Genomic DNA, 24,556 nt, shown 5'->3' with positions numbered 1-24,556 from the left:
TCTGCTGAAAGGAAAAGGCAAAACCAAAGCAGATAATTAGAAAACACGAGTTATTTATTTGACATCTGAAAATACATCTTATCTGAAATCTTGTAAAATAAACCTTTCTTAAGTAAATATGAACTTCATTTAAAACCGTTAGATTTTAGTAATATCACATCAAATGGGATGGTTCGCTGAGATGCAGTACCCTGTTTGAGTTCTGTGGAAAGTTTTCTAACACAAACAGCACCAAATTAACTTATTGTCCAACACTTGCATATTTCATATGTATGACACATAATTAGCAAAATTAATATTTTTTTTTCTTGACTGAAAAAAAAAATACTGAGTTAACACTAGTATTGCTGTTTTCCCTGTGCAGCAGCATCTGGTGACTGGCAAAACATTTACCATCCATGAGGCTGAGCTGAAAACATGTAGGGGAACAAAATCACCTTCAGGAGACAAAAAGATCTTAAACATGTGACATTTCTGTGTATAACTGACTTTGTAGTGACAACATGAGATGAAGCACTGGACACAATGTAAACTGTTAACACTGAGGTATCATAAAATGACAAAGCCCTCTGTTCTTGCAGAATAAATACAATTTCTCTCACATACAGATGTGAAATCAATAGCGAACATGGCAAAATTTATTTGGTTTAAAAATAATGTAACAAGGACCAGTACTTTCTTTCCCAAACTATTTGAATAGAAAATATACTTTAAAAAAAAGTCTTTGCCAATAAATAAGTACACTTCCTGTGTGTTGTGAGTTGCATAGTTTGCTAGTAAGAAATCTGGCAATTCAGATTAAGGTGACTGATGCAGGTTTGTTTGAGACCCAAATCACACAGGATTGATGCCCCACACTTTATCTGTGGATGAAAAAAACTTCTTTTATCCCAGGCCTGGCAGCTCAAACGGTGGTGTCTGTCCAGCAGAGGGTAAAACATCAGTAGACCCAGCTGATTGGAACCCACTGTGGTTCTACAAATAATCGCTCGACAGCATCCTGCAGCTTGTCAAAGGCCTTATCCAGATTGTCATTAACAATAGTCAGGTCAAAGTAGTGGCTGTATGCCCGGCGGATCCTGGCACTCTCATCCACGGTCTTCTTTAAATCATTCTCCTATCACAAGAAAGGGAGTCAGCCCATTAGTATGACACATTGTTGTCTAATGACCATTAAAACTATCATTAAAACTAAAAGTATTTAAGAATCTTAAATCATCTTACTGTAAGTAGTTTGGTAGTAAGGCCAGCATCAACCACAGCTTTGTGCATCTCTCTTAGTGTGTCCAGGTCAGGAGCAGCAATAAACACCACAAATGGCATGAACTCCGCAGTCTTCAACACTTTAAGGGCCTGGGTGTAAAATTTGATGTTAAGTCTAAAACGTCAGGAAAAACAGCATCCTAAATTTAAAATTTCATGTTTCTGACTGACCTGAGGGTTGACGTCCAGGATGCATGTACGTGTTGTATCCACCACTTCGTGAATAGAGTCGATCTTGGTACCGTAAAGGTTGCCATCGTACTCGCCATGCTCCAGATATCTGCTTTCCTTTATGTCCTTCTCCATTGCTTCCCGTGTCACAAAACAGTAGTTTTGGCCATCTTTCTCTTCTTCTCTGGGACGGCGTGATGTAACTGGAAGCAAAAAAAAAAAAAAATACATCAGGAGATGGATCACATGAACCCTGGGAGTAAACCAAGTGCATACAGTTCTACTGTGTGTCTCTTTCACACTCACAGGGGACGGTGGTTCCATATCTCAGAGGATTCATGACAATGAGTCTGTTCTTTAGGCTCCGCCTCCCAACTCCCTGGGATCCAATCAGAACCAGCGTTTTCCTCTGGAACGGCGGCATCCTGGCTACTTCCTCATAGATCTGTAGTTCGTAACGGTCAAACTCTACTCAAGATAATACACAGGACAAATCAGAAGATTTAATAAAAAAAAAACAAAAGTTTTGAATATTTTATGATACAAACCTGCATTCTTTGAAGTGAGGTACATCATTTTTTTCTTTTTTTTCTTGGTAGTTAAAGTTCCGCAGAGCATTCCTGACAGAGTAAAAGAAGTCAACACACTACACTGTAATGCCAAAGGCAAGTGATTTCTGACTATCATAAAAGCTGAAAAAAGAATGACTAGTATGATGCGAAAAAGGGAATGTGGTTGGTACTGACCTGTGCCAACAGTGTCCCAGTCTCTTCTCACAAAAGCTTTCCTCTTCTCTTCCAAAAACTGACTTGGTATGAGGCCTGTTGCTCCACCAACAACTTTGCATGCCTTCATGGAAACCAGACTACTAGTGTAAATATTTTACAAACAGAAAGAAAACTACATCTACTTTATTAGAAGCATTTTCTACCCCATCAGCAGCTTTCTGTAGGTTACTAACAGTTAATATTTCCAGTTTGCACCAACTCACCTGCCACCAGTTGGGGTCCTCCTTGTTAACTACATGAAGTATGTCTCCTTTGGTGAAGGCCAGGCCTGCCTCTTTACAGGGGATCAAGTTGTCTGTGGCTGGGTTGTAGTTGAAGTGTGGCTTCAGATAAACCTACAGTTAAGGTTTTGAACAAGATAAGGCACAATTAAATTATGCAGTATACATAACACAATCTTACAGACAACTTGAAATCCTGTTCCATCTCACTGTATATTAAACCTTGCTGTATGAAGTAAGAGGTGTATGTATGTTCCCATCAGATGTTTTCCTGCTCATCTCTGTTTATGCATGAACAATGTCAGAGCAAGAAAAGTTGTAGAATTTCCTACATTGAATAACCTACTTCCAACACGTCTTCAGTTAAAAATACCCTCAAAGAAAGGGATAAAATCTGAGTCCCAAGTGGCACGTTTGATGAGAGACAGAGAGATTTATTAACTGTTTAAAAGGCTGCAGCTTTGGTTTCACTCTCTAGTTTTACTGTGCTTGATTTGGTTGGAGTGTCTGCTGCACAAGCATGACACAATTTCCTAAGGCTGTAAACTACCCGTTTAAAGTACCTATGATATGGCCAGCAAAACGCCAGTTACCACTGCAAATGTCCTGTTAAACAGGATCTAGCAGTGCAGTCCGGTATGAATGATCAGCTACAATCAGATCAGGCTCCTCTAACATTTCATGAGCTTTGATAAACTGAAAAAAAATCCTAAAAAGTGTTTTATTAGATCTACAGTCAGAATACGTCCCCAGATGTAGAATGAGTCAACAGTATTTGTATTAATTTCCCAGGAAACTATTAACTACATAAATGAATAGCTACAAAGTTGGGGTTTTTTTCTGGGACAAATATTGATTTTTTTTTCCTTCAAAGACATAAGATTTATTTTAAAAATTTAAATAAAAACAGCCTAAATTAAATATAGACATGATATGGGTAAACTTCAATTAAGCAATTTATTGAAAGGACAAAACAAAACCCAACTTCATTAAGACTTTTGCATCTCTCACATTTTAGGCATTGCTATCAAAAATGGTATCATAATTAATCTTTTATAGTTTAACATGTAAAACATGAATTACATGTTGAGATAATTCATTTCAATTTTATTAACATGTGAAAACAATGACTGCAACAGAACTGAACACAAAATAGATTTTTATTTGCAAATTTTCTCACATTTTTAAAAGCATTTGCCAGTGTTTGTTGTTCCTACGGTTCGTTTCACTTTTCCTTTAAGGCAACAATCTCCTCATGCTCTTTCATGTGTTGGCAAACGAAATGCTTTAGCTGCCAGCATTTGTGCTGCCTCTGGAAACTTCAGCCCTGCATATCAGGCATGCTGCTGTTTAGTAGGTGGGACTTTCTAATGAATAATAATGCAAAATTGCTGACATAACACTAATGCTAAGTGTTAGCACAACAGTGACTCACGTGCATACCAACTCAAAAAAAACAAACCTGTGTTCCTGTAAAATACTTGCCGATCCCCTTACTTTTAGCAGGATCGGCGAGTATTTCCAGTGCTAGTTTCTGTATCGCCCCAACTCTACTACAGAATACTACTTTCATATCCGCATCTTACACGATGCTTCTTTAAAGCAATACTACATAACTTTCTGACCTTAGAGCTCTGTGCTTCTGACTCGTTTTGATAGTTACATTTATTATGTATATTCCTGTTGCACTGCAGCTTCCCAAGACTGAGAAACATTACTTCACAACAAGGTTTTTTTTCCAGCTTGGAGCATCACATCGTTTCAGTAAATCAGAATCGTTTCCAGTGCGGGTTGGACTCCGCCAAGGCTGCCCTTTGTCACCGATTCTGTTCATAACCTTTATGGACAGAATTTCTAGGCGCAGCCAAGGTGTTGAGGGGATCCGGTTCAGTGGCCTCAGGATTGGGTCTCTGCTCTTTGCGGATGATGTGGTTCTGTTGGCTTCATCAGGCTGTGATCTTCAGATCTCACTGGAGCGATTCGTAGCCGAGTGTGAAACGGCTGGGATGAGAATCAGTCCGAGACCATGGTCCTCAGCCGGAAAAGGGTGGAGTGCTCTCTCTGGGTCTGCAATAGGGTCCTGCCCCAAGTGGAGGAGTTCACGTATCTCGGTGTCTTGTTCACGAGTGAGGGAAGGATGAAGCGGGAGGTTGACAGGCGGATCGGTGCCGCGTCTGCAGTGATGCGGACTCTGCATCGGTCTGTCGTGGTGAAGAAGGAGCTGAGCCAAAAGGCAAAGCTCTCGATTTACCGGTCGATCTACGTTCCTACCCTCACCTATGGTCATGAGCTGTGGGTAGTGACCGAAAGAACAAGATCGCGAGTACAAGTGGCCGTAATGAGTTTTCTCCTCAGGGTGGCTGGGCTCTCCCTTAGAAAAGCTCGGTGATCCGGGAGGGGCTCAGAGTAGAGCCGCTGCTCCTCCACATCGAGAGGAGCCAGATGAGGTGGCTCGGGCATCTGGTTAGGATGCCTCCTGGACGCCTCCCTGGTGAGGTGTTCCGGGCACGTCCCACTGGATAGAGGCCCCAGGGAAGACCTAGGACGCGCTGGACGGACTACATCTCTCGGCTGGCCTGGGAACGCCTCGGGATCCCTCAGGATGAGCCGGTGAATGTGGCCGTGGAGAGGGAAGTCTGGGTTTCCCTGCTTAGGCAGCTGCCCCCGCAACCCGACTCCGGATAAGCGGCAGAAAATGGATGGATGGATGGAGCATCACATGACAGCTGCATTTCTCTTGATGGCACTGCGTCACACACCAGTAGCTTAATATCAACACATCAGCCATTGTGAATGCACAACATGGCTGATTCAGCCATGAGAGAAAGTGAGAGAGCAAGAAATAAGATAAGAGTCAACATCAGATTGACTTTTACTGGCTGGAGAGAACTCAGAGAAGAGACAAGATGTATGTCGCAGTAGCCTTCATTAGGTATGTGTGCAGTGCCAAAGTTCAGCAGTGCTGCTTTAAACTATCCTGACATGAAAAATGATTTAACTGCCTTATCAGGACAAGTCCTTTACTTTCACCTGATTTGCTGCTCTGAATGCTTTAAGACAGAGGACTGAATTAAGTGGGGCAGGTATAAGAAAAAAAAAACAGACCTATAGATAATAATGAGCTGTAGTGAAGACTTTCACTTTTACCACAGCAGAAAACCAACAAGTACAGAAGAAAAAAGTGGAACAAAGAAATCATTTGGTCCCCCTTGGCACAAAGGTTGCTGTCTGACATAACCTTACATACTACTCCCTGGTGTCAGCTGCTGTGCGTGCCTGTTACATTAAGGACGAGAGAGGCGTGCACCAATGAACAGAGTGGTGTATGTCCTAGTTAGTGTGTGGAGTGTTATTAATAGATCCTCGTGGGCTCAGTTTTCAGACTGGCATTCTGTGATCAGCCAGGCCGTTTGCACACAATCCTACAGATTTAGCACAAATCCTCTCTAGCTGTAGTACAAGTGAGTAAAAATGCCAATCTGGCTAATGGCCTTGATTCACACATCAAGAAAAATACCATTTGTTTTCCATGAAACTTTTTCTTTAATTGGATTTTATACAGCTGGACTTTTTACGTCTTTAAATTGCCATGAGACGATTTTCCTTGTGAATTGGCTCTATAAATAAAACTGAACTAAAAGTGATAATTCAGTAGGATTATTTATTTTTTAAAGGTGAAAAATCTGGCAGGTAAAACATAAAATGTCACCTCTTTTTTCCTTACCTGTGGTGGTGCAGGCGTGTCTTTGTAGCTTGGCAGGACCTTAAGTGTGATGCTTCCACTGCATGCTCTTAGCAGCTCCTGGAGTTCATGAGGGTTGCTGCCGACCTCACGACCATTCACCTCACAGATGACATCCCCCGTGTGCAGCATCCCCTGCCTGTCGATCGAGCTGCCGTGCAGGATCCGGGCTATCACCATTTCACCTTTCACCACACGAAACGTCACTCCCTGAAATAGAGTATGAGTGTTTCAGTATTCCACCTCCACAGCTCATAAATCCTTAGGGAGGCCCATTTCATGGTTGGGCAGTCTTGCTGCTGTGAAGAAAAAACAAACCTGTCCAAGCTAAGTGACTATATTAAACCAAGTCACTGCTTCTGAACATATGGTGACTTTACAGCCAACAAGGTTGTTAAATATTTCCTCTAAGGGGCTGTAGTTGTTATAAACGACAGGCCAACTTACCAGTGGTTCTCCAGCTTTCTTCTGAATGCCAATCATCCTGACAGCATCAGCTGGCATGAGTGCACTCGGCAAAGTGGAATTGCTGTTAACAGTTGCGTTGGGCATTTCGTAGCACTTTGAAGCCACTTTGTCATGAGCCTCTATCAAAGACTGAGACAATAGAGACAGAAAGGTCTGGGTCAGTCTTCAAACTTAACAATTCTTGGTAGTTTCTTTTTGTTAACAAAGACAATCGTGGCAACTATTGGAATCCATCTACTAAAATAATAAAGATAATGACCTACACAGTAGCATGCATTTGCTAGATTCCTATTAAAAAGTGAAAAAAAGCACATTCACAAAGAATAAATAAAACAGTCTTATTCTTACCCTAGGAGCTACAAACTAAAGCCAACATCGTTTAGAGAAGACAGAAAACTTGCATCAGCAAATGTAAAGATTTACTGAGACAGTAGAGCAGCCTTCTCCCGTGGCTTTACTCACATGACTCAGCCTGCTATTGGCCTAAGGAAAGAAAGCTCCACCTTCTGATGCTGCAGAGCACAAGTCGTTCATAATATTCAGAGTGACAAGGACACTAACCATCATCTCCGGCGCGTCCAAAAGAACTAGACTATGTTCATCATGAAAAGCTTAAATATTCACTCACACACAAGTAAACACACGCTTGCCCATATACCACCCCACACTTAACCTAGCAGCAATCCAATAAAGGAGAAATAAGGATCTTAAATACCTTGAAATGAGGCTCCTGAAGGATTCTGACAAGCTCAGCAGCAGGAGCATCTTTTTCTGCCAGCTTGTTGAGGGAATCCAAGATTTCTGCCACCAACTGAACGTTATCATCCCGGACAGCTTCTAACTTAACTTCCTCAAGACGCTCGTGGGCCTAAATCCAAGCACACACCAACAAATAGCACAGCTAAGCAAAGAATGGGATATATATGCTTACAATAAAAAAATGTTATCATTTTATCTATCATATTCTTAAAATAGCTGAACAATTTTTTGGTACTGCCACACCATTGCCTTTTTCCTTTGTGTGTGTGTGTGTGTGTGTAAACCCATGAATTGTTTAACAACTCAAGACAAAATGAAAATGGGTCACAGTGAATTCCTCCTTCTCCTACATGGCCCACAAAGAGAACTTTGGTTCTGTTTTGGCAGACTGATAACCCTACTGGTAGAAAATGGATAACAAAACGTTCTTTCATGGTTATTTGAAATCTCAATCCACATTATGCAATATAATAAAAACTTCTGGAACTAAATTTGATTTCAACATATTATCAATCCTGCAATGATATAATAAGAGCTGCAATTCTGCCAAAATATTGTGTCAAATCTTAGATGAACCATTAACCACTGGGTTTTGAATCGAACTGCCAGGAAATGTTCCAGACTATAAACTGCACCTGAATACTTGACTTCTTAAAGCTCTTTCTAGCAAAGTAACAGCTCGCAGGCCTGTCACATGGTTACATCTGACTGTTTCGTAGAAATGCTTTCAACATCTGGTGAGAGTTGTAAAAAAAAATTTAAATGTCCTTGTCTAATCAATAATGTTGTCATACGATTTCTTATTTCATGGGTTGTTTGAGAGTCTGAGCAGTATAAAATAATAATAAAAAAAAACAAATTCAAGCATTTAAATATTAATTTGGATGCTGCATGTATGGTCAAAGACAGGCCCCCAGTGTAAATCTGGACAAAGTATAAGTGCTTTATGTAAAAAAGAATAAACAAACCTTTTTTATGTAGAGCTATGATCTTTTATCTACTAATGAGGTCAGGAACTTGCCTTTGCGTGTTTTCTATGAATATTTTCTATTTATATACATAGCATTTGAACCTAATGACCTCTGTCCTCATAGGAGATTTTTTTTCTAGGATAAAGTTACATAACCATCCCTTCACAGGGCTGTCAGCCTATTCTAGCTGTTTAAAATTGATTTCACAGGCATTAGGAGGTTTTCTGACTTCTTAAGCCTTTAAATAAACGGGGGGGGGGGGGGGTCATTTTTTCATTTTAAAACAGCGTGACATTTGTCATTCAGCCAAGCAAAGAATAAACCTTTGCTTGTTTCACCCTTCACACCAGCAGTGATTTCCATCTCTAAGACTATTCTTATAAGTCGTTAAACTTAAATAAGTTAAACTTGGATAAATGGATAAATGTGCCCAAAGCAAGTTGATGTAGGCAGACAGATACCACATCACATCATACAGTGTGATTGTGAATAGACATGCTTGTGCAGAAAGCATATGTTTTTCATATATGTCATATTTGTCCATAATGTCTCTCCTGACATCATACTTAGGTAAGCAGTGGGTTACTTAAGTGTACAACTCACATGTTGTACAACAGAAATAACACGATCATAGAGATGTTCCTCTTCTTAAGTAAAGTTAGAAGGTCAGCTAATGAGATTAGGATTTGCCGTGCATATGCCTGAAGCGCAAAACAGTAGTAGTAAGTGTGTGTTTTACCTTTGCAAGGGAGCGGACAATGGGGCTCTCCATGATGCCTCTGAGGAAGATGAGGTCAATATCTTTAGCTCCTGTGCCTGATGGCAGGTCTTTAAGGTTGTCCAGTACCTGCTGCATGGCTGAAGAGAAAGAAATAAATAGAAGACATTTAGCTAAAGAAAAGTAAACTTTTTGGCATAAAATTTCCTGCCAAGCGACAGCCGACACAAATGTTGATGAAAAAAACTAAACTCATCGCTGGTTACAATACAGCTGATTCAAATATTGAGGGAAAATAACTTTCACTGCTGTAGGATTTAAAAGGCAAGAACAACAAGTGGACAGTGAATCAATGGGCCAATTCACAAAGAACATCCCTCATTTCCATTGCAGCAGCAACAAGCACAAAGGGTCACAAAGGAATTGTTTAACAAGATCGGTCCAGTAGTGGCTAAAAGCACACAGCAAGATAATGTAGTCATTTCACAATTTACTGCTTCTGCAAGAAAAAAATTAGAGCTCAGATTATTCACCAACAAGAAAGGCATTTTTTTATTTATTTTATTTTCTATTTTGTTTTTCTGTACTTTCAAGTGAAAATTATTTCATTAAAACTGGTCATCATTATGATTTGTCTGTCAGGAGAGAATGCTGATCTTCCTTGGTTTAAGGTTCAACCACAGAATCCAAAACGTTAAGCTATCCTGTGAGTACATCGTACATAATAAGTTTTTTCTTTTCCAATGAGTGATTATCCGTCCACAAAGGAACAAATCTGGGCGGTGGGCACAATACCATCCAACTGGTAATGAAATGACAAATGTGACACATTACAACTCAACTGTATGTATGTATGTATGTATGTATGAATGAATGAATGAATGAATGCAGGATTTGTCTTTGATGGCTTACCTGAGCCACACTTTGCATTTGCCATGGTCATATTTATTATTCCTCAGTTTAGGATGGTGAAACTCTAAACATGGTCAAAAGCCGCCCAACTGCCCGCCTACAGAAACCAGAGCAACTGGAGAGCTAGAGAATGTAGGAAACCAACTCAAGTCACTACATTGCACTCTGTAAAATGACTATACTGTAAAAGCCATGATGTACAATGAAGCAAACTCACATTTTCTAAAATGTGATGCTGATCACATAATTTAGATAGAATCACGCGAATAAGCGCTAACATGTGGATAAAAAACCATGTTCATCTTGGTGTATTGTATACATATCCGACGGCCATTATGTGTGTTGTGACATATTGCGGCACCGCCATTACTGAGGTGGCAAGTTCTTATTACATCGTACCTGCTGACATGGACAGCAGCATGAATGTCTGGACTTCATGTTAGACAGTGGTCTTCATTTAGTAATTAGAGTGTGTAATTTGGAGATCTCAAACTTAATTTGTTTTTCACATTAGTCAGACTTCAGCACATTAATGCAAATTCTGCTTAATCTGGTAGAAACTTCTTTTAATAACTGACTGTCCGCTTTGGAATATAAACTAAAATCTCATAAGTTATGAAAAGTTGGTAAATTGTTGACTTGACTTTTGCCAAGCCTGTTAATTTTCTATTCTCATATATTTGACACAGTTTTGCTATAGGCCATGTAGGCCTATCTGATGTGTTTGCTACTGACTGAAAATATTTTTATTTTTTTGTCACAACATTGCCCTGATAAGAGCAAATAACTTTACATTTCACAATATCTCAGAAATTATCATTTACTCTCAGCAACACCACAGCTCCTTGTCTCTTACTCTGATAGCATTAACCAGCATAACAAACGTTACTCGTTGTTTCATGTTAAGATGAACGACAACATGGAAACGTACAATTTAGTAACAGACTGACAACTGCTCACCAAAATTTACTGTTTTTGTTGGTGGGAATAAAATCGAGTGTTTCCGCTGACAGTGTGTCACTCCTGCTCTGCTCTCTGTATGTCCACCCTGATGCAAACACATCCACAGACACACAATGCCCCCCTCAGTGTCACCCCTACCCCTCTGTTCCAACACGAAAGCGGCACAGAACGCCTCGCTTTCCGCCTGGCACCCTGTCACACCAGGAATGTTTCGGAGCAGAGCGTGTCTGCTGTGGCTGGATTCTCAAGTGAGAATTACAACATTGCGTGATAGTTTGTGCACTTGTGGGCATTTAAAGAGAACAAAAAATAAGCAACAGGTTTTTTAGCCAGTCTGACCAGGTCTCACATGCTTGTTCTTTATTTTTTATAATAGGGAAGTGTGCCGTACCAAACCTCCACATCTTGTTTAAGGTGTCAAGTATCATGTGAGACCCTCTCTCACCTGACAGCTTCGTGGCCATGCACTAATGTTGATGTTTCAGAGTAAAACGTGATCCAGATAGTGTTTTATTTTTAACACAATTTTTTTTTTATTTATTACTTTTCATCGACTGACTTCCTGCCTGAAGGATCCGCTCTGCTCTAGGCTGACACGGTCTCCAAGCGGTAAGCGGCAAAAATAGAACGGTGTATTTTTAGAGAAGCAGAGCGCCATAGCGGTTCAAAAACGCTGTGCGGCACGCCTGGTGGAAGAACTCTCTTTGACTAGAGTTGCTGCGATTTGCCACAAAGCAGCAAAACAGCCACTTGGCGGCGCTTCTGTGCCGCTTCCGCGTTCGATGGAACAGACAGAAGACAGATAATGGCAATCGCCATGGAGTCAGCTCTGTGTCCTTTGCATCCAGTTTTGATTTAATTTAAATGATTTGATTTCATTTTAAAATTGATTTAATTTATATCACAATTGTTCAAACAGCCAAGTGCAAGTCCTTCAAGATTTCCTTGACATAATTTAGAAAATAGTCTGATTCTCATCTGTCCTGCTCTGCCATTCACAAAAATGCCACCTCAGCAATGGAGCAGCATCTACTTATGGTGTTTGCCCCGATTAGTATAAACATTAGCACAGAGGGCACTTGGAAAATAAAAGAATAAAAGACAACTGAATGACAACTGATCAGATTGAAGACTGTACCAGCCACACACAATAGAGGCTTGTTGTACAAACATGCTCTCTCAATAGGTAAACCATTCTACCACTACTGCAATAAGAGTTCATGCAAACACAACTGTGGGCTTTTTAAACAAAGGTAACCCTGTTTCACCAGAAACTGAAAACTCTATAACATCAGAAATGCAACACTGAACTACATCTGTTTAGTGTCAATAAAAAAATAAATAAATCCACAATTATAATCATGTCTATTTTTGTCTATTTGGGCAAATTTCTGTCTCACAATGTTGTCATCATTTTGCCTGTGTTAATGCAAATGGCATTTGTTATGGCAAATTTCTTTCTAAGAAAGTCTTTCTTCACAAATTTTAGAATTCAACATTTTGCTAACAATACTTTTATGAACCACCAACCTTCCAATTATTGGATGACCCAATACATTAATGGTACATTTTTGTCCTTAAAAGTGAATATGCCAACAGCAGTGACATCATGTAATTAATCTGCCATTTAAAGGGTTAAAATCCTTAAAATGTTGGGTTGTTCTGAGCATTTGCCAAAATGGATAAAAATGTCTACAATGACGCATGTCTTCTTAATGTTCTCAAAATAGAGTTCCTTGTTCAGCACACTAGGCACCACAGCAGCAGTATCACCAAATGACTGTAAAATAAGAATATAAAATCTTAATAAAATAACAAAGCTTGTGAAATGCTAACAAACATTAAATAAATAAAATTTACCACCACCATAATCAACCAGGTTCATTCTGACATATGCAAAATGTCACTGAACATGTCAGAAGTTTAGAAATCACGAACCTGTCCATCAAAGTGATGTGATGGCGCGCGATTTGTTTAAGATCTGTGATCTGTAATTAGCTGGAAGTTACAGGAGGTGGCTCTGCTCTTCCATTTGTTTGTGTGGAAGTAGTATGAAGCAAGTTGTTGCAGAGCTGATATTACAGCTGTTGGAGGCTGCCTATGGAGGTTGCTTTCATTCATTCATTTATTTATATGTTTATTTATTGCTGTTTTCAGCAACCCCAGATCGAGGTTTGCATTCAGAATCCTACAAAAATATTAACTTTTAATATGCCGTGATTATGATTGATCATTAGCCTAGGTTTGCCCCGTATATGCGGTGCATGATGCTCGTGGTGCAAGCAGTGGCTCTCATCATAACAACACATCACAGAAACACAGTGAAACGACACATCATAACAACACAGCAAGACAACAGGGTGTAACGATGCAGCAAAACAACACAGTGAAACACAAGACAACATCATAAATGACACAGATTGCAGAAGAAGCAAGGAAATTACAAAAGTATGGACTAAAGTGGAATTGCCATAGCCAAATGTTTGGTAAGGTTACCAACCTACATCAGTGGTCACCAACTCCAGTTATCGAGATCTACCATCCTACAGGTTTTAGTGTTTCCCTGGCACAACAAACCTAATTCAAATGAAAAAGGTTATCCAACAACTTGTCAACTTCTGTACCAGCCTGTTTATGAGCCAGTGATTTGAGTCAGATGTGTTGCAGCAGGGAAACACGAAAACCTGCAGGATGGTAGATCTTGAGGACCGGAGTTGGTGACCACTGATCTACATAGACAATGTAGTTGTCAACGTGGGTTGGTCTTGACTTAAGTGCTGTTCAAAGTCACCAAACATGTATAAATGCTTTGTTACGTGGTCTGTGGACATAAACAGTGTTCATGTGAACATATTTTTTGTACAAATGAAACCTAATATTGGAATGTACTCAATTTTGTGTTCATTAAGTGTATGGTACAATATTTTTCATAATAAATCTTCAAGTTATGCAAAGGTCTTTAGATGAACATTTTTAAGTTAATTCCTTCTACCTTCTTTTCAATATGTTACAGCATTGATCAGCTTTAACCCCGTAAACAGTTACAGTTGCTGATGTTCACTCACTTAAAGCTCATCAACATGCCTGAATGTTTTTTTGTTTTGTTTTTTGTTGTTTTGTTTTGTGTTTGTTTGTTTGTTTTTTGTTTCGTATTTGTTTTCTTTTTTTACTACCATCACATACATGATTAACTTTATGAGAAGTGAACGTTTGCAGCTCAACAGGTCCTAAAGTCATAGGAAAGTGAGTTTAAACAAAACACTTTGAATCGACTCTTTTCAGGAAACGTTTTGGCTGCAGTGATTAGATTCTACTGTCAAGCTACACGCGCACAGCGCACGTGTAACCATCCTCAATATGTGTAGCTAGAAAGATTATTAGCCACTGAAGGCTAATAATCAGTAACAAATGCTTATATTATTTTTACTGTACAACAACCAGATTGTAGTTGATATCGGTTACACTGAAACTTTGCAAATTCATGTTGTCTTTTAAACAGAGCACGTCCCGTATCGATTTGTAAAGCACATGCAAACAAGTTAGCGATGCTAATGATTGGTAGCAACTACTGGTGTACGCTGTAAAATACTTTTCAGTCTCAAGAATAAGACCATAAACTTATACTTAAGTCCAAGTCACGAAATTAAACCAACTAACTTTGATAGTTAATGTTTACTAAAAAATATCTGCTTGCCGCAGTGAGTTAAAGTTTGCTAACTACTATGATAAAGCTAGCTGGTTAATAGCTAAATATTAGCTGAAGGTTCAGTGCAAGGCGAGAACCATAAGGTCTCACGATGACACCGTTTAAATCTGATCATATGAATGATACTTTACCTGATGTATTTTAATCAGAGTCCACTCGTGCTCCCATGTTTTATTTAATTTCAGCTTATCATAATTCGCCGATCTTTTCAGCAATAGTAACTTGAAGGTGCATTTCCAACGTGCTGTCTTGCTGCGCCCCTTCTCTTTCTACGCTCCCTTTCCACACAGACGGTCCAGGACTAATGTCAGCCAGTCCGTTCAAGTTATAACTAGCCCATTGAGATCCTTCACAGCTCACCCATATCATTTACTGGTAATTTTACACCAACATAAGTTCCAAGAAGGTTTCGATGGAATCAATAATGCCCATATGTCGATTATGTAAATCCTGTTTTTTTTATATAACATAAAGAAACAAAAGAAAGGAAAAAAATAACTTTTTCTATAGGCTAGTACTGTTTTTCTGAATTATTTAATACTTATTTATGTATGTATATTGTTATGCTCGGAGAATGATAAAGGTCTATAAGAAGAGTTTTGATCCGTTTTAAGAACTTATAATTTTGTCATCCTGCTTGAAAAAAGATTGTAGGTACACAACAGCTCAATATTTAGTATTTATTGTGTAATAATGTGCCGGACATGTCCGTTTTGCACTCAGACTCCCTTACTTTGGACCATCGAGCCATGCTGTTGTGTTATATGCTGAATGTCATTTGGCATTATGTTTTTTTTTTGTTTTGTTTTTTGTTTTTTTAAAGTCATCATAGGTGCCCTGATTAGCAATGCATTTGTATAAAGAAAGCTTGTACGATAGTCTTGATTTGCTTTTGATATATTCAGGTCACTTGAAGGGATTAACCTGTTTATCTGTTTTCAGTCAGGCTGCAGGTGCATCTCAATAGACTTGATTTAAGATGAAAAAACTAAGTGAGCTTAAGTTAACAGTAATTTCTTTTTCACTATTTACTAAAAAAGGACATTAGTGGCAGAAGTGCTTTAAAATATATTTGAGTCATTTAGAAAAAAATCAGTGTTAAGATGACACTTCACCAGAAGAGAGCACTGTTGCTCCATCAGTGAGTATCACCAAACACTTCAACACAGTACCAGCCTTATCATTGTATACATTGTTGTTAGGCATCCAGGTTTCTGACAATATATAAATATAGATGTCTCTAATTTTCTCTTTAGCTCAGTCTTCATGATCATCAACCAGTAGAGAATGTTCAGAGTCATGGTCTACTTGCCACAGTGTCCAGATTTCTCTTGGAGAACTTCATGTAGCATATTTTTAATTCTCTCAAACCAAAAACACACCACGTCTCAATTTTAGACAGCAGAATAACATGTATACATGTGCAACACATAACCAGGATTCAAACAAAACGCAATTATTACCAGGACTAATAAACACAATTCATGACTAATACACCTTACAGTGCAATGAAATATGCCATCCAAAGGAATTTCTTTAGACAGTGTTTATTCCATGTAGATTTAAAGACAAGTTAATTTTATTTCAGTAAGAGAGAGAGGAACAGCTTTACAAATTATCTGGATGTGACAACTCCAGCAGCATCACCACACAGGTAGTCCCTCAAGCCTGCATAAAAACATACAGAGGTTACAAAACATTCAAACCTACAGTATTTACACTGAGATATTTTCCAGTTCTGATTTATACTTGATTCAAAGACAACTGATTAGAAAGAAACAGATTCAGTTCAATATAGGACCACCATTGAATATGGTCCTACATATCCCCTTAAAGCATAATGAGTGAAATTATAAGTTAAGTAATACTATCAACTTCATAAGAATAAACTTTTTACATTTCTGTTTTCTTCAATTATTATACAGTGTAAATAGTCTGTGCTGTAGTTGTATACTTTTCACTATCTATTTCCATTCATAATAGAAACAAAGAGTTGACTAATATTAAAAAAAAATTACCTGACATAGTTGGACCTTGGGACACTCTCTGTGCTCTCCCTTACCAGCACATCTGAAAATACAGTGTCTGGAGTGTCTCTCTTTCCATACCTGTGCATAAAAAAGTAAATAAACAGCAAATAAAACATTAATAAAGCAACTATTTAATACTTAATTTGCACACACATAATTTACTCCACTGTATATGTTGCAGAAGTTCAAATACTGACCTCTGTCTTGTAATTAGATTGATGTAGTGTCTTAGTGCAGAATAATACTTGGCAAGCTCTTCAGGTGGTGCTCCTTCCCGGGGGCCAGCAGGCTTGACAGGATATCCATTTATGCCAGAATGAACGCAAATCAGCAGGCAGAGAGCCAGAACAGCCGGCGACATCACAGCGTTGTAGGGTATCCTGGATCAAAGGAAAATTAAGTCAAAATGAAGACTAAAAGATGATTATCCAACAATAACGCAAAACCAGAAATAGAAGTTCCATATTACTTATACTCCTAGGGTTTATGATCTGGAGCCAAATAAAGCTGTTAAATCTATAACTGCCTGCTCCTTTTCAATCAAAAAGTAAACCTTTCAGTTAAATTATGAGAAATAACAAATTTCCTTACACTTGAAAATACTGCTGTAGTTGTTTTTCACACTGTTCAAGGCACCTCTGTTAGATTCACAACATTGCTGCCTGCCTTTTATACAATGCTCTGTGTGGGGAGGGGAGGGGGGTATGTCATTTTCTTTAAAGTTACTCCTGAGAAATATCTGTTGCCTCATTAGCTTAATTAAACCTGTAAAACAAATGGAAATGCTAAGTTGCATTATCAAACCATGAAAGGTGTCAGCATCAGACTGATTAAAACGTTATTTGAGTGAATGGAGTGAATGTCTTTTTACATTTTTTGAATGTAGATAAACTGCATTAGAAGTGAACATGCTTTAAGAATTTAATTAATTATGTTTTATCACCACAAGTTAGTGTAATACATCATGATCAGCAGCCTGAATTTAATTGGAGTTAATTTAATTGCAGAATTCAAATAGGTCTATGTAATTAATTGTCATTTTGTAGTATTTTATCTTTTTTTTTTCTGCATTAAATAAAGTACAAAGGCAGATTATCTTGGCAAAATATAAGTGGAGAGATATAAAGGTTCAGTTTAGGCTGTTCATTTAAAAGACCACAACCAGCATGACAAGTTTTAATAAAGCTGATGATGTGTAACTATAAACGGCTGATGTGTTTGGAAAGATGACGCTACAGTTGATTGAACAATGTGGTAGGGGTTTGCATGCAGAAACAAAAATTAGAAGTAAGGCATGGCCAAAATGGCTTTTTCGCAGTGTCTTGGAGTTACACTTAAGTGATCATTTAGAAGTCATATTGCTTCTCCTGTCTCTGCAGGGATACAAAACAGTAAAAACTTCACCTTTAATACTATTAACTGACAAGGAGTTGACTTAAATTGGCAAGTCTGGCCAAACGGAGGAGCACAGGTCCAAATGATGCAAAATTGCACAAGAAAGAGCAGTAAATCAGACAAACCCATAAACTTCCAATTCCAGTTGATAGAGGGCACAAATGCTTTCAGCCCCTAAATGGTAAGACAACTTTAATGGCAACTATTTTCTCTGAAGAGCACTCATCTTAAATTTGACAGTAGACTGGTGCTGTTGTCATCTATGACAGTCACACGAGAACTTTAGCACAGTTCTTACAGAAAAAAAAAAGACTACAAACTTCCTGCTTCACATTATACACTGAATATTAAGACACTGTATACCTGACTGGCGTGTTTCATCCACACAGTGTTTACATTTTATGGTATATCCATTTTATCCTTTACCTCAGAAATAAAGCATGTGCTGTGTGGGGACTGGCCAATAATAAATGTCTAATTACACACTCAGGCTCATCTGCCTGCAGGTACCTTGCTGACAAATGAAGGCCAGGTGGATACATCACAAAGTCCTTTGAGTGTCTTGTCTAATACAACTCATAAGCTTTTTCACCAAGAGAAAACCAGAGACGGCAGCCAAGTGCCAACCCTCCTGCCGGGTAGAGACTGATAACAGATTAAACAAAATGCTAAATACTTCTTAACAGTGGGTAAGTTGGAATTTCATCAACCTAAAGGACAGGTGGGCTTTTAATGGAGGACCAAAACTCAGCGCCTTGTTTGGAGGTTGTGGGAGAAAAAAGATTAATTGCTAGCTAGCTGCATACTGGGGGAGTAATAAACAGCTACTGATTACCCTGCTCTTTCCATTGTGTATTATCATGTTGCAGTGTACATACACCCGCATAGAATATGATACAAACTAAAACTGGATGAAAAGCTTTATGCTGCATGGCAGTTCAATCATTTGTGTGGAAAGAAGTGCAAGAAAATGAGGTGTTCAAGGCAGCATGATGTATCTTTACACAGCAATAAATCCTGCAAAACAGATATTCCATTGCAAAAGCTAACTAATATTCCTTTTCCTCATAATACACGACATCATAGACTTCTGATGGCCCCACAACAGTGGGTAAACCATTTTGGCAGATAATGACAAAATTAGCTGGAATGGCAAATTTTGAGAGGAACATTTCTTTCAGGTTTCCTTCTATCCACTAGAGAGAATCTGGTTCCATACCATTTGGTCCCTAAATATTATGATTAAGCCAAAGATATTGCATATATAGTAATGTATAACAATAAGCCGCAATATACACATTCATTTTTCATGAAAGTATCTCTAAACAAAATCAGTCTACTTCCATTTCTTATTTTTCAGCTGGAAACTTATATAAATTCACTATTATCCATGTCCATCTTGCATTTGAACATTAGTGTTTAAAACATTGGACACAGTTTAAGTTCAGATAGCACACCCCACGAGTTGCAAACATCCAACTCCAGGTCCTGCCAGGCTCTGCCAGGCTTCTCCTGCTTCATTGCTTTTCCACATTTAGCTAATGTCCTGACAGAAAGTCAATGAAGTATGATGGTCACTTGCTAGGAAGTTATGGGGGTAAAGTATGTGTATGTGCATTCATACCCTCTGAGATTTGTGCATACTTGAGTTTACGTTCACATTCGGTCTATCTACAAAAGAAAATCCTAGATAATTCAAATATACCTTAAAAGTTTTATAATTCTCCATCCTTACTTTCAGATGTAAATGTATCATTATTTCTACACGATGATGGGAGAATTCATTATCCATTGTCACATTGTAGGCAGTATAGTTTTAAAACTGTGAGGAATGGTATTGTGAATGATCAGCAACCTAAATTTAATTGAATTTAATTGTAAATTTCAAAAAGGTCTAGGTAATTGTCATTTTGTAGTATTTTATCATTTTTTTGTTTGCATTAAATACAGTACAAAGGCAGACTATCTTGGCAAAATATAAGTGGACAGATAGAAAATGTTCAATTTAGGCTGTTCACTTAAAAGACCACAAGCAGCATGACAAGTTTTAATAAAGTTGATGATGTATAACTTTAAACGGCAGATGATGGTCAGCTATTTTCAAGTGTTTGGAAAGATGACGTCTTCATGCAGAAACTAAAATTAGAATAAAAAAAAATTAGATTCATTATCCATTGTCACATTTTAGGCAGTATAGCTTTAAAACAGCGAGGAATGGTATTGTGAATGTGAGCTCTCTGCGAACCATCGACCGGCTGCAGACTGTAAACACAATTTCATTCAAGTGCTGACCGACTTACTTATATGTTACCCATTTACTGGTAAGTCTTTTAGTGCATGTGAGTGCCAGGTTAATGCATGTCACGAATAATAGTTTGGCCAACAACATGTCTTTTCCTGTAAGAAGCAATCAACTTCTTTGAATTGGCCGAAACACCAACTTGAACAGTTTGTTTTGGTGAACCTTGTTTCTTAAGGAGAGTGTTCCTAAACTTAAACTCTCAACAAATCAAATCGCTTTGTGAATGTGTCCAGTGTGTAATCTGTATCTTTATTGAGGGTAATTTTATTTAAATATAGATATTTTAAAGAGAACCCTTTTGAGAAGGATAATGTTAATTCTGGTTAAGATATCGTTGCACATTTCACTGCATTTCATCTGCCGAGGGGTTAAAAGCTTAAAAAAGGTTCTCACTTATCAAACTGGGGCTGCAGGCGCCAGCGGGGACACAGCTGCAGTCCTGACAGCAGGTCAAAATTGTTTCTAGGAAAAACCGCTCTCCCTGTATCTCCTGGCTGCAAGAAGATGGGTCCAGAGAACTGGATTTTTGTGATCAACATACAGCATTAACATTCCTTACATGGAAGAAATCTGTACAAGCCAAAGATTTAGTCTTATGTCCAGAAAGTCTGAATGCCGTTTAAAATTTATAAAACCAAATATAATTTCTTACTAATATCATAAACTCTAAAAATAACAGAGTAGAAACGCAACATATCAAATGTTAAATAGGAGCTGAAAGATCATTTTAAATTTGTTGTAAGGAAGAGCATCTATCTACCCCTGATGATGCAGCTGTTACTCAATAGGTCCACGAATAACTGGCAAATCACAGAAAGCAAAATCCTGATGTGATGAAATGTAGATGACAACTTCATGAAAGATAAAAAAAAAAAATAAAAAAAAATGCAATTGTAAGTGGAACCTTGTCCATGGTTTGAATAAAATAAGGTTAATTGCCAAGGAAACATGTTGCATATACAACTAAGGTAGTTTTAGTACTGTACAACATAACCAGTAAATCTGTTCAAAGTACTGTTTTAATAGTTGTTTACATCCTCTTATACAAGAAAGCTTTTGTCTAATACCCAAAACCTTGCAGTAAAGGCAGATAAATACAAACCCCTGCAACAATATAATTATTAAGAACAATTATAACGTGAGTAGAGTGGTTGAAATATTATTTATTTCAACCATCAACCTATGATAAAAAAATGCTTTCATCAAACTGACATTTCACAAATATGTTTTTCTTAGTGATGTAATGGTTAAATAATATGAACAAGAAATGTGTATATATAAAATTATTCAGAATGATGAAGCCATGCTTCGTTTTTTAGCTGTAAAAATGGATGGGTCCATTTAAATCTCTCCTTGTAAATGACAAAAGCCCATTTAATTACTGCTCAAAGAGGTATAAAAATAAAGTACCAAATGTTCTAAAGAAGCTGGTTAGCCAGGGCACAGCTTAAAATGATTTGTCACTTTGTAAGCTCAATATCCAGTATGAAATCTTCTGGGAGCAGCTCAGTAGGAATATTCTTCAGCTGTTCATCATAGGCACGCAGAGTCCACAGTTTTTCAAGTTCATACACTTCTCTGGCCTCTGGCAGCATAAAGTGAACAACCATATTACCTGAGGAAAAATAGAAACAAATTTATGTAACTACATTAACAAATACCACTGTGCACATACAGCTGTAGAAACTGGGTCTTCAAGAATATACATACCAAAGTCAATGCACATCCAGTCCTCTGCATCCTTCCCTTCAAGCTTGACACTTTGATTCTCATCTTTCTTCAGAAACTTGTACTGGAAGAAGAGCATCCATAATAAATGCTTCTCAAACAAATACATGTTACACAAAATATCTACTAGTGAGTACTTAAAGGTGCGTTACCACTTTGACAGCATAAAGTGCCATCGCACGGAGGTGTCTCGGTGATACACCACTGACAACAATGAAGTACTCTGTATATTTGATATGGTCTGGAACTTTAATCACACAGAGGTCCACAGCATTTTCCTGACGCAGAAGAGACACCAGGACATCGAGAGTGAAAGTCTCTGAAAATCCTGCAAAAAGATGACACAAAATGTCTAAAACAGCATATCCAGGCAGTTCAGTATTATGTGGCGAGGCCACTGGGACAGACTGGCAGCAGTATTTCTGGTAGCTTGCTCAAGGCAGCTGTGGAAACACATGTAGGTTACCGTCGTGAGTGTGGAGTGAATGAATTAATGTAAAGCAATTGGGGTGCATTGAAAAGCACTATATAAATCTAAACCGCTATTTTTTATTGTTGTTATTATTATTATATATTCTGTAAGCCATTGATTAGTTTGGAACATGTTATTTGTGCTACCTGAAATAATCACAGCACCTTTGTAACTAATGCTGTCTTAGTGAGTTAATGTACATAATACTACTAGTTTTTGTTAATCGGTATTTTTTTTTTTCCATAGAAAATCAATTACAATTAAGGGAGCTGTCTGATTCAATGTATAATTAACAGTAAATAATTACATTTTAGTAGTTGAAATAACTTTTTAAAAATCGCCATTTCTAACTCGCAGAAAGTAAAATTTGATGTTTAAATGTATTATAAAAAAAGGTATTCTAACAGGAAAAAAGAAAAAAAAAAAAAGCATATGACCTGTGCTTTAGCAAATTGCGTGAGTCAGCTTTCATGACTTACTGACATTTATGGAATAAAAAAGATAACGAGACACTAAGAAAATAATTGTTGAATTAAATGACAATGAATATTGTCACTGAATGTAGAAAAAAATCTTCAAAGCCTAAAAGGGGTCTCTGCAAATACAATCCTGTTTCCAAAAAGTAAACTGGCTATGTGAAATGTGAATAAAAGATTAATACAATAATTTGCAAATGTTTAGAAACTTGAATATTAAACGAATATTATATACCAAGTGCTGAGACAGAAAATCTGTTTCTATAAGCTCATTTTAAATGTTATGCCAACAGTCTGCTTTATTCATTTATTTATTTTTTTTAAGAGATGTGATTACCATTTTGCTGCATCACCTTATCTTTTATAGGTATTTAGGAACTAAGGAGACTTACTACTACAGTTTTTAAAGTGCATTATTTTCCAGTGTTAGAAGAGAGGATGATGGCTAAACTCTCATCCATGAAGGACAGTCCCTCTCCCCACCGCTCCAAACCCCTCTCGAATACTGACAGCCCTGCAAACCTCCGTCAGCGACAGACTACAGCTCCCAGTAGATCACAAATACACCCAATAATGACTTACTCGGACTGATGGAGTCGGTGTGTTTGTGGTTCATGTCCATTTCATCTTTTGCTTCTTCAAACATGCCTGTGCTCTCAGAATGTCTACTTGCACCATTATCACAGTAATATCTTGTTGCGTTAAAGCGACACCTGGGCGAAGCTGCCTCATAACAGCGTTGTTTACATGTAGCCAAATTTACTGTAAGGCTTTGGGACCGAGCTTCACTTAACAAACTGACGCCTTTAAAAACACTAGTCGGTTCTAATAAATAGCTACTTTTACACCACACTGTTAACAGATTTCTTGAGCGATGGAGAACGTTCATAATTTTAACTTTTATACTTGCTGCATGCAACGTTGTCCACGAGTTTATCATTCATGGGCCACAAACAGGAAGTACCTCTTGTCCTTGGTTTATGATTGGTTCGTACCTCTTCTTTGTTGGTTTCTGTCTGCTTGCAATAGGTTAAGGCCACCCTCTACCGACAATGAATGGTATTGACCTCAGGGTTTAGGACGTTGTTTTCTAAATCCATGTGACAAGGCAGGATTATAAAATGTCCCACTATTAAACCTATTAAACTTATCTAGATTATAGTTTAAATTTGTGAACTAACATTTCGCCACTCTTGTTTTTAAAGCTGTAGTGGTGAAAGGAGTTTCGAGTCTGACCAATTTCAGAGCAAGTACTGTTTTATAATGGTCAATGTTGTAAAAGAAAAACTGCCTTATATTTTTTGTTGTTGTTGTGTAGATAATATAATCCTGCATCCAACTATCATCAGATTGTTTCTCTTCTCAGTGATCTTTTTTATTTAAAAAAATATATGCTCATTATCTCTTCATGTAATTATTTGTATTAAGGAGCAAAGCAATTAAGAGCACAGGAGACCCCCAAGGCTTTGGA

The 24,556-nt window shown here is 37.9% G+C and overlaps 3 protein-coding genes across 3 annotated transcripts; all 3 read right to left on the bottom strand.

Annotated features, from left to right (window-relative positions):
- Positions 1-33: 33 nt before the first annotated feature.
- On the bottom strand, positions 34-15,039 carry pals2a (protein associated with LIN7 2, MAGUK family member a). Its single transcript, XM_041988834.1, has 12 exons — positions 14,814-15,039; positions 9,123-9,241; positions 7,369-7,521; positions 6,633-6,782; positions 6,168-6,395; positions 2,426-2,557; positions 2,181-2,283; positions 1,983-2,054; positions 1,741-1,902; positions 1,435-1,637; positions 1,225-1,353; positions 34-1,117 (listed from the first exon to the last, which is right to left on the bottom strand). The coding sequence occupies exons 2-12, from the start codon at positions 9,237-9,239 to the stop codon at positions 941-943; spliced, it is 1,626 nt and encodes a 541-aa protein (XP_041844768.1). The 5' UTR covers positions 9,240-9,241; positions 14,814-15,039; the 3' UTR covers positions 34-940.
- A 1,238-nt stretch (positions 15,040-16,277) lies between these two features.
- Positions 16,278-17,338, bottom strand: LOC121642235 (peptide YY-like). Its single transcript, XM_041988841.1, has 4 exons — positions 17,304-17,338; positions 16,910-17,092; positions 16,701-16,790; positions 16,278-16,350 (listed from the first exon to the last, which is right to left on the bottom strand). The coding sequence occupies exons 2-4, from the start codon at positions 17,071-17,073 to the stop codon at positions 16,326-16,328; spliced, it is 279 nt and encodes a 92-aa protein (XP_041844775.1). The 5' UTR covers positions 17,074-17,092; positions 17,304-17,338; the 3' UTR covers positions 16,278-16,325.
- Positions 17,339-21,410: 4,072 nt separating this feature from the next.
- On the bottom strand, positions 21,411-24,044 carry malsu1 (mitochondrial assembly of ribosomal large subunit 1). The gene is made up of 4 exons (XM_041988839.1): positions 23,668-24,044; positions 22,290-22,465; positions 22,120-22,201; positions 21,411-22,024 (listed from the first exon to the last, which is right to left on the bottom strand). The coding sequence occupies exons 1-4, from the start codon at positions 24,023-24,025 to the stop codon at positions 21,870-21,872; spliced, it is 771 nt and encodes a 256-aa protein (XP_041844773.1). The 5' UTR covers positions 24,026-24,044; the 3' UTR covers positions 21,411-21,869.
- Positions 24,045-24,556: the final 512 nt, after the last annotated feature.

Source organism: Melanotaenia boesemani, chromosome 6 (genome assembly GCF_017639745.1).
Source record: "Melanotaenia boesemani isolate fMelBoe1 chromosome 6, fMelBoe1.pri, whole genome shotgun sequence".
Classification (NCBI taxonomy): domain Eukaryota; kingdom Metazoa; phylum Chordata; class Actinopteri; order Atheriniformes; family Melanotaeniidae; genus Melanotaenia; species Melanotaenia boesemani.
This window is presented reverse-complemented; position numbering and strand designations above follow the sequence as displayed.